General features: G+C 43.6%; 2 protein-coding genes across 4 annotated transcripts; one reads left to right on the top strand and one right to left on the bottom strand.

The window, feature by feature from the left end:
• LOC107386764 (clathrin interactor 1) lies at window positions 1-7,500 on the bottom strand. The gene is made up of 12 exons (XM_015961372.3): window positions 7,362-7,500; window positions 4,977-5,081; window positions 4,760-4,856; window positions 4,465-4,573; window positions 4,086-4,262; window positions 3,703-3,871; window positions 3,321-3,537; window positions 3,174-3,255; window positions 3,002-3,076; window positions 2,576-2,898; window positions 2,264-2,447; window positions 1-1,863 (listed from the first exon to the last, which is right to left on the bottom strand). The coding sequence occupies exons 1-12, from the start codon at window positions 7,400-7,402 to the stop codon at window positions 1,484-1,486; spliced, it is 1,959 nt and encodes a 652-aa protein (XP_015816858.3). The 5' UTR covers window positions 7,403-7,500; the 3' UTR covers window positions 1-1,483.
• On the top strand, window positions 7,461-10,110 carry LOC107386768 (opsin-3). 3 transcript variants are annotated; one of them, XR_011521712.1, is made up of 3 exons: window positions 7,461-7,597; window positions 9,457-9,757; window positions 9,951-10,110. XR_011521712.1 is itself a non-coding variant. In XM_070555352.1 (2 exons), exons 1-2 carry the CDS (start codon window positions 9,442-9,444, stop codon window positions 10,022-10,024), a joined length of 390 nt encoding a protein of 129 aa, XP_070411453.1. In that variant the 5' UTR covers window positions 9,330-9,441; the 3' UTR covers window positions 10,025-10,110. The 3 variants fall into 3 exon arrangements, 2 of the variants coding, with proteins under 2 accessions (XP_070411453.1, XP_070411452.1); XM_070555352.1 differs by lacking the exon at window positions 7,461-7,597 and having other exon boundaries at window positions 9,330-9,757; XM_070555351.1 differs by lacking the exon at window positions 7,461-7,597 and having other exon boundaries at window positions 9,330-9,757; window positions 9,980-10,110.
• Window positions 10,111-10,244: the final 134 nt, after the last annotated feature.

Consider the following 10,244-nt stretch of genomic DNA (forward strand, 5'->3'; position numbering starts at 1 on the left):
TTTAAGGTTTATAACTTAATTTAATGTTGAGTGAAGTACAGAAAACAAGTACAATCAAATCAAAACGTCCTGCTGAAGGAAAAGAAAAGCATTATTCAAGTCAACTAAATTCGATTAGCTGTAATTCTCCTGTATGAACATGACTTCACAAGTAAACTAATAAAATATTTAAAGGAAGTCTATGGAATTATCCTTCTGAGAGTAACAAAATAAAGATTTGGTCTTTTGGAGGACAGTGCCTCAGAAAATGATAAGCTGTGTTTGCACGTCAAACCAAGATACACAACGCCATTCGCTCACTTCTCACACAAACCGTTTTTGGATTGATCTCTGCTAGACTTAAAATTCATCATTTAAACAAAGGAAATGTATCTTATGTTAAATGTAGGACAGGTCCCACTCCCAAAATGTGGTTTATGAGATGATCAGAGTGAGGAATGTCTGCTTGTAAAAATACTTTTTGAAGATTTACACCAATATTTCTGCTTTGAGTCATGTGCTGTAAACATAAAACACACAGTGTGAAAAGAAACGCTGCATGGTCCCAGGTGTGAGAACACAAAATAGCATAATAATCAGGCATGACAAATTAAACACAACCCAGGAAGAGCTCCACAATAATCAACCTTTTAATTTGCTAAATAAATGTAAAAGGGGGGGCAGACACGGAGAAACGAGGAATTACCGTTTCTGCCCTTCATTTGAATGCCACCCACTCTCGTGTGGCTCCAGTGGAAGTACTTCTACTTCTACTGGAGGGCCAGAGTACACTTTCATACACGTACTACTTTCCTGGAACACCTTGGAATATCATGTCTGGAGCATCACGCTGCACATGTCTGGGTTGCTTTACTCACCTTAATGATCCTGTAATCACAGAAACAAACGTTTGCGTGACTGTTTTATATGTAGAAAAGATCCAACGCCCTTACTGATTCTTTTTAGGAAGTGAAACAAACAGAATAAAAGCCTTAAAACACATGCCCTGTGTCACTTCTTATGTTTTAAAATGGCTTAAAAATTCTGACTGAATCAGGTTAAACATGTTGGGCTACAAACCTAAATAAAGACGACAAAATCAGTTTGTTTAGTTTCGGATTAACTGATTGGATTATTTATGACGCAATGAGGGAAAAGCTGAATAAAGGTTTTTTTTTTGTATAAAAACAGGTTTTTCTGAAAGGGACATAATGACTATAGGTTATGTGTCACACCTTCACAGCCCCTCTGTGTTCCTCTGCGTGGTAATTTGTAAAAAATCTAATCACCACTGCGTGAGGAGCAGCAGAGGGACGCTGGGACGGCGAGCAATCACTGGTGCCAGCTCACAAAAAAGAGCTGCAACAGAGTGAAGCATGCAAGGTTGCCTTCCAAGTACAGCAGTCCTGTGGCGCGCACGCACGCACGCACGCACGCACGCACGCACGCATGCACGCACACACACACACACACACACACACACACACACACACACACTCATTTATCATTTTCCAAAGTTGCCCAAGTTAGCGAAGGCATCTCGTTTGGGTGGTGCCATGGATGGTGTGATGGAGTGTGTTAGGCCCATTCCTACTCCTGGCACCCCCATGCCTGCCATGCCACTCATCATTCCTGGAGCCGCCACGCCCATATTCATGCTCATGTTCATTCCCATCATGCCTTGGTCCACCGGGATTCCACCCTGTAAACCTGTGGTCATTGACGGTGGCAAGCCCCTAGCCAGGGAGGAGGCGGGGATCCCCATCGTCACGGCGTTGCCCGCCATCACAGGAATGGTCGGTGGTCTGATTGGTGTCACATGAGGAGGTGAGGTGAGGTTCAGTCCTCCAAAGTTTTGAGCCAATAGGGGGACGGGAGGCACTCCTGTGTAGACGTGTAAAAAAAAAGCCTCAGATTGTGTGCCAGAGCGCTGATCTTTAGAAAGTAGCTTGAGATAATTTTGGAGCCAACTATTTGCTTCCAATTCACCGTTAGCTCAACATTAGCCTCTAGCCTGCTTTACCAGATATTAGAGTAAAACAAATGAATGCCGTGGCTTCTTAGAGGTACAAGAAATGACTTCTGGGTCGCTCATGTTTACTGGTTTTGGTTACTCTGGAGCTTTTGCCTGCCTCTGTCAAATGACAGTCGGAAACATGGCAACCTCACAAACTCACTGATTATAAACAGCCGTCTGAGAATAAAATGTGGCTTTAGAAGGTTTCGGGATCGTTTCACTGTAAAATTCGTACACACTGCTTCTGTCAGGTCTGAAGCGCTATACCTTGTTGCTGGATGATATTGTTGAGAGTGGGTGGGGTCTTAGTGGGGTTGATGCCCGCTGAAAGAAAGTCCAGGCTGATGTTTACAGACGGGTCGGACCACGTTGACCCCAATGATCCCTGACCTCCGACCCCAACTTTCTGCTGTTGTCCCAACGGCTGCTGGGACACCATTCCTCCCAGACTCTAAATCAAATAATTTCCATCAAAAAGCATGGAGTTAAAAAGTATATTTATGTACTGCATTGTTCTTTTGACTGAATATGAACAAATGTACCCTTTTAAAATGAATTAACTTTGATTGTGATGCATACCTGCTGAGAGAAGGAATGAGGCATGGTAGGCATAGCAACAGATGCTCCTGACATCATCCCTCCCAGAGAAAAGGTCATACTCTGAGATGCACTGAGTGTTGCATGTGGACTGTTCAGCTGGTGGTTAACGCCAGCCATCAGGTCCAAGAGCTCAGCCGACGGTGGAACAGCTGTGTTTTTAGAGGATGGGGTGGTGGGTGACTGGCTGCTGCCGAGCAGGTCAGCTGCAGGCTGAGATGGACCAGGGTTGGACGAAGCAGGTGGATTTCCAGAAAAGGAGTTCCAGTCCCCAAAGTCTCCATTCCCACTTGAGGGCGCAGCAGCTGATGAACACACAGCAGTGGAAGGCATTATTGTGAGAGGACAATGTTCATTTACAAACAGAACCGAGGCTTCCCTTTGAACAACCACAGAGAGGAAGTGTACCTGTGGAAGTGGGGAGGCTGGCAGGAGCTGCAGGTGAGAAGTCAGCAAAGCCAGCAATGAAGTCTGAAGCACCTCCTTGGAAGGGTGGACACAAAAACACACATTTCTACCAGATAAAGCACAACACTCTGGTTCAACAAAAAATAAATAAAGAGTGAATGCTTGTCGATACCTGCTACAGCTCTGTCAGTGGATGAAGGGTCAATCACCAACAAGTCAGCCAGTCCGCCGCTGGAAGGCTTGCTGCCTGATGACTGAAGAGTGATAAAACGGGTGTAAACAGCGAGGCCGTCACAACAGAAGAGAAGTGCACGAATACCTTTTCCTCTGGGCTCCTTTCTCCTGTGTAGTGGGCTGCGGCTCCCAGGTCCAGCGTCTTGCTGCTCGCCGCTCCGCTGCGTTTCCGCGTGGTGGTGGTTGTGGTTTCTGTCGCTTGTGTGATCTGGATGCTCTTTGTTGTGACCGTTTCCTCTTCATCTTTGAACTCAACGGTTTCCTGCCGACCGTTTCTTGACGCTCGGTCCTCCTCGTTGTCACTAAGGACACCAGATGCATCAGCACTCACGAGATAACAGCTGACTATTAAACAAATAATTCAAACTACTTTTAAATAACTGGCACAATGAACTGCTTTATGATTGAGACGACCCTCGCAGAGATTTGGTGCCACGTAAATAAACTGAACTGAACTCAACGCTTACCTGATTCTGTCAGGTGAGTCGTCCCGCTCTTTCTTCCTGAACTTGTTGAGCGTGTCGTCGATGGTGCTCCCGATCTTATCGCTGATTTCTCCCAGTTTCTCGCTGAAAGGGAAAGCTCCTTTGCTCTTATCCCAGTCCTCATCCCACTTGCTCCGATCCAATTCGTTAGCTGGGTGGATGAAAATCAGAAATACAAAATCTATCTCACATCTACTGAACCCAGACAACTTTAGGAAAACCAGATGAATCATTAAGCAATACTAACACGATTATTTGTTTGGATGCATTAGAATATATTTCATTGCTTGCCTAAACATGAAGGGCAGAGTGTATTATCATTTTAATCCACTCAGGCCATCAAAGGAAGTCATTGAGCTACTTACAGTTCTTAAAGCTCCCGCCTCCTCCACCCATGCTGTCAGAGGAGACTCCAATATATTTATCCTTGTTCTTTTTTGCCTTCTTCCTTTCTTCTCGGAGTCGATCATCATCCTGAATGAACTCCACCATCTCCTTCACTTTCTGGCGCACATTGATGCCCTGGTCCTTACCGTTCTCATCTGTAAACACACACACACAAACACACCCACACCCAAAAATGTCAAGCAGCAGAACGAGGAGCCAGACTGTCAATCTGGTCTGAGGAAAAGCTGGTTTCTGGTAGCATCGTGTCAGATTCACTACCAGATCCTATATTTACGGACAGGAAAATAATAGTTTAACAAATGTTGAGGGGGTTGTTTATTTATTGTAAAGCCTGACCAATGAAGTGGTAATTTTCTAGAGATCGCAGGTCGTAGATGTGTTCTCTGGCGCTGGTTACGACTCGCTCAGAGCCGTTTCTGATCAGATAAGCCAGCAGGAGTAAGGCCTGTAAGGGAGAGATTCAAAAAAGGTTTAATATCCAGTTCAGCGACTCATTCATGCATCTACTTGGCTATGGCATGAAAAATAATCTTATTTCATTTTGTAGGTGTGACGAAACTACTTGGATTTTTATCCTCCACATTTAAACCCAACCCTCTCCTCTTTGGCTACAACCAGAAGGTGTTCCCACCTTGTAGACTCGTCTCCAGTTCTTCTTGTTGTCCTTCAGCATCCTGGTCCACAGCATGTTCATCACCTCTGGGAACTGCTCGTACATAAACGTAGCTCTGAACACAAACACACACATCTGATCACTATCTTAAAGACATGGTGTCACCATTGACTGTATCTGCTACTTTATTACAGATGACAAGCCTGAATCTAAACCAGGAGTGTGTTGCACCTACTTCGCTATCTCTCCCATCAGCTGTCCAGAGGGTCCCCAGGGGTCATCGTTGGTGGCTTCTCTGACCTTTGACTCGATCTCCGAGTAGTTCATGACCACATTGGTGCTGTTGGCAAGCAAAAAATCACTCTTCATAAATCACTTCCTGAAAGCTTTAGTCCTGACAGCGTTATTAGACATCGATGTGGGGAAAAACAGGTTTTCAGGCACAAATGGGAGAGGAGGAAGTGGGTACATCAAAGTGAGGTGAATAGTGTGGGCAGGTATACCTGCTTCCTGCTCTATTTGAGCAGCACGCTTCCTGTTGTTTTATTTTTCCTGCAAGTGTGTGTGTGTGTGGTGCAAAAAAGCTTAAGTTCTGCAGCTCAAACTGCATCTTCGATTTCCTGTCATATTCTGTCTCCTTTTTATTCCACTTTCAATTGATCTCTCTTGATTACTGTCCTATTTACCTCCACAGTAAAATGCTGCTTTCTTTTTCTGACTCACTGTCTCTTTGCTCTGCCAAACTCCCAACAACCGACTGTGCTGATGTAAAAAGCAAAGAGCACGGCTCTTTATCTGTGAAAAAAAGAAATGCCCCTATAATGAAAAGTGTAATCATCACGCCCAGTCAGGCACAGCCAACAGCTGATCTTAAACCCAATTCTGCCTCCCGAGACTCGCTCTTTAAATCTTATCTGTGTATTCTCATTTATGTCCTTAGCGATCCTTTCGGACAGAATATAATTTCAGCCCTTCACACCTGACATCTTGTTGTCATTTTAGAAGCCACCCCCAAAGAGAAGCTCTGCATTACTGTATGTAGAGGGACAATAGCTAATGCCTTGCTTTTTAGGTTTACAAAATATTTTATGTGAGAAGTAAATGGATTAGAAAGACCATTTGAAGTCACGGACAACAAAAGATGTCTGGACCTAAAATGGCGAACGGTGTTTAGCACCATCTTGTTTCCTTTGATGATGCGGGTTTCCGGCTCCGGCGGAAGCATCTCAGGGAAGATACTCGAAGGGAGGGTTGAGTGTTCTGTGACCGTGTTTGCGTTCAAAACTTAGCTTGTTTTGTAGATTCCTTACAGCTTCGAGTGATCATGAAGTGAGGATTACATAAGACTGCAGAGCGGTTTGATCTTCATTTCAGATACACAAAGCTAGAATAAAACTGGGGCAGCAGTAGCTCAAGAAGTTGAGCGGGTTGTCCAGTAATCGAAAGGCTGCAGGTTTGATCCGGGCTCCGGACAGAGAATTCTTCTGTGGTGTCCTTGGGTAAGACACTTAACCCACCTTGCCTGCTGATGGTGGTCAGAGGCAGGGCAGCTGTGGCTACACTGTATCAGTACGTGAATGTGTGTGAATGGATGAACGATTCGCTTTAGAGTCTTCTGACTCTGAAAGGCACTATACAAGTGCGGGTCACTTATCATCACTTATCAAAAAAGCACACACTTCAATACTATGTATGTTTTCAAGTATTGCTTCCATAATCCTGTTTACGCCTCAAGCCAACAAAATGAAAGCATCCCACAGCCAGATTTGGCCTACATTTATTCAGACACAAGTATTAAAATCAAGAATAAAAATGATGAAACCTTGATTAAAAACAGAAGACACTGGCACACATCCATTCTAGCTCAGTACAGTGTCATTTTATTCATAAATTCCTACTGACATTCTCAAAGTTGGAGGCGCTTCAACTCAAACAGCTAAAGAACCTAATAAAAAGGAGATTCAAATGATAGGAAGTAGTGGTAAAATTGTGAGGGAAATACTGAACATATCAACTTGTTTTCTTATAAATAAACAAGAGAAGGTTAATTGATCCTGACCGACTCCACCGTGTTGAGTTGTTTGTGACCAACATGCCTTCAGCACCATGGGGCCTCCGCTCCGGGTGGCTGTACTGAAGGCAGAGCAGGAAACTCGCTGCTCGGATAGAAGGACTTAACCCCTCCGTTCACATTAACATTTCTAACAACAACACGCCTTTTTGTCGGTGCATAACCTCTGCAGGTGGTTCTGAGCATCAATAAGGTGGGACAAGGCGTGTCTGCAGCAGCACTCCGGAACAGACCTGAACTGGGCTGGGCTAACAGAGGAAGCCTAATTAGCTAAGTGGCACCCATTTTTATCATTTAGTTTTTTTCCTGGCACGTGTTTAATAAAACTATACGAAAAGAACAACCACGAGAGTCAGTACGCACGTATTTAAAAACCTGTACCACTAGCTAGAGAATTGGCCGCTAGCCAAAGCTAACAACCTCCGTGACATCACGGCCCCTACCACCTCCTCTGTTAGCCGTTAAAGCTACTGACGCTACCCGCAGGACGCCGCTCTCTACCCGGTTAGGTACGATAGCTCCAGCCGCTCCCCCACCCCGAGTACTCACGCTTTATCCACCAGCTCCCTGACTTTCCACATGTTTAGCATCTCCGCATGGAACTGCGGACCCGCCGCCTCGATACTGCGTCGCCCCCGTCTATCGAGCGGCCGCCAGTCAGAGGGGGTATACGGTCACTGACGAGGATCACCTAGGACCGGTGGAACAGCGGCCGCTGTGGGTAAAGGACCGGGCCGCAGTTGCTACGGAAACGATCTCCTTTGACGTCACTGCAGCGTCATGATGTAGGTTTCAGCATCCTCATCTTTGCATCTATTATAATTCTTTCCACCTCGTCTGCGTCCGATAATAAAAAGTCAAATTAAAGATGAAAGATAAGGTTTTTATTTGGCGTTACCCCGCGTGCATATCAGCATTTCTATGGTAATTAGGACAGTCACATTGGTGGACTCAGCTGTCCGGGAAAGTGGTCCCATCTCCAGCATCCATTAGCGAGTCATGACATTATAAAACACAACCCCACATTCCCCTCCACCACCACCTCCACCCCCATCTGCACTCGTTTCGTCACATTGGCAGATAATTAATGTAAATAATTGAAATTTCCTCACTTATCACATATCGCTCATTAACCAAACCGGAAAGATCCCATGCATGTATGGTGGAGAACTCATGCGGAAAAGCTGCAGCTGGGATTATAACCTGCGACTTTCTTTCTGTAAGGCAACTGTTCTGCACCTTTAGCAACAGACTGTCAAATCCAAGTGAGAAATGATGAATGCATGAATTTTTGTTTCAAATTGGACTTTGAGAATGTGAGCTGGAAAAAAAGCTTGTTTTGATCACAACACCTAATCTGTTCCTCAAATTTGAAAGCAGAGACAAACATCACACCAAGGTTTCTGGCAGATATGGAAGCCCATTCCAGCCACTCAGATAAAAAAAATTATCTCATAATTATGACTTAGCTATCTCATAATAATGAGATACTATTTCATTATTATGACTTAATATCTCATAATTATGACTTAGCTATCTCATAATAATGAGATACTATCTCATAATTACGAGATACTAAGTCATAATAATGAGATAATAAGTCATAATAATGAAATCGTATCTCATAATTATGAGATAGCTAAGTCATAATTATGAGATAGCGAGTCATAATAATGAGATAGTATCTCATTATTATGAGATAGCTAAGTCACAATTATGAGATAGCTAACTCTTAATTATGACTTAGTATCTCATAATTATGAGATAGTATCTCACAATTATGAGATAGCTAAGTCATAATAATGAGAAGCTATAATTATGAGATAGCAAGTCATAATAATGAGATAGTCTCTCATAATTATGAGATTGCTAAGTCATAATTATGAGATAGCTATCTCATAATAATGAGATAGTATCTCATAATTATGAGATAGTATCTCATTATGACTTGCTATCTCATAATTATGAGATACTATCTCATTATTATGAGATAGCTAAGTCACAATTATGAGACAATTAATTTTTTTATCTGAGTGGCGGGAATGGGCTTCCATAGACAGAGGAGTGACAAAACCTATGAAATATAAAAATAAATTTTCTGAAAATGCACAATATACTTTTCATACACATTATAAATAGTTCCCTGCAGTTTCCAACAAAGACCCTTCATCGGAGTGAGGACTTGCAGAGTAGGTGGAAAAAACTGCTTTCTTGACTCAAGATAAACAGTATGTTTATTTATTAGCCACATGTCTCATGGCTGAGCTTGAATTATTGACGAGTTGGTTTATTTATTAGGATCCTCAATCTGCTCTAGAAATAAGAACAAATCAGACATTGAAAATGATTTTATTTAAGCAGATTTTTTTCTCTTTCCATATAGTTCAGAATAATGTGTTTAAAAAGCACACATTCTATATTTTCCCAGTGTTTAATAGTTATTACATGGTTGTTTGGTTTGTCGGCAGGGTGGGGGCACAGATGCTGTACCCTCCCACTTCTTCACCATCACGTTCTGGTGCACGTTTGGTTAAATTACTCCGAAGTGTTTTTCTGTACAAACTCCTTCTTTTTATTTATCAAATCTGCGTGTTGTTTACGTAAGAATAGCGTATTTACTTTGGTTGTCATGGCGACCCTGCAGCAAAGCCACAACCTCACCGGGCAGAGTCCCGGGCTGAGTCGGGCGGGTCACACAGCGGCGGCCGTTGTTCTCGGGTCCATCCTGGTTCTGGGCTTCCTCGGTAACTTCCTGGTGCTCCTGGTGTTTTCCCGCTTCCCCGGGCTGCGGACCCCGGTCGGCCTGCTTCTCATCAACATCAGCATCAGCGACATGCTCGTCTGCCTCTTCGGGACTCCTCTCAGCTTCGCCGCCAGTCTGCGCGGGAGGTGGCTGACCGGGACCTACGGGTGCCGGTGGTATGGTTTCTGCAATGCGCTTTTTGGTAATTATCATCATCATTGTCATCATATGAAGCAAAAACAAAAGGATCCAAAGTTAAACGAACTAGATGCTGAAAACATCTTTAGAAATAACCTCGTTATTTGAAAATCAAATAATGTGCATCTAGTCTGTGAATTAAGTAACATAAATCTACACATCAACGTGCATTTTCCTCCCACCTGTTTCTCTCTCAGTTCTCCAGATGTTTCCTCTACATGATCAGGTGCAGCTCAGAAGTTCCAACGTCTTCCATCAACCTACCGAGTAGCGGGGAGGCGAGGCCACCCGACGTGCCCAGAGAGGAGGTGCAACCTGTCATAGTGCTGGTGGCACACTTTAAAACTCAAGGATAAAAACTGTAACGCACAGATGTTTGTTCTTTTTTTTTATTAATGTAAATGAAATTGAAAAGATGTAGAATTGATCAGAAGCCACTAGAGGGCGCTGTGTGCCACGTAACTGCAGATTCACTTGAGAACAAACCATGT

Source organism: Nothobranchius furzeri, chromosome 10 (assembly GCF_043380555.1).
Source record: "Nothobranchius furzeri strain GRZ-AD chromosome 10, NfurGRZ-RIMD1, whole genome shotgun sequence".
Classification (NCBI taxonomy): Eukaryota; Metazoa; Chordata; class Actinopteri; order Cyprinodontiformes; family Nothobranchiidae; genus Nothobranchius; species Nothobranchius furzeri.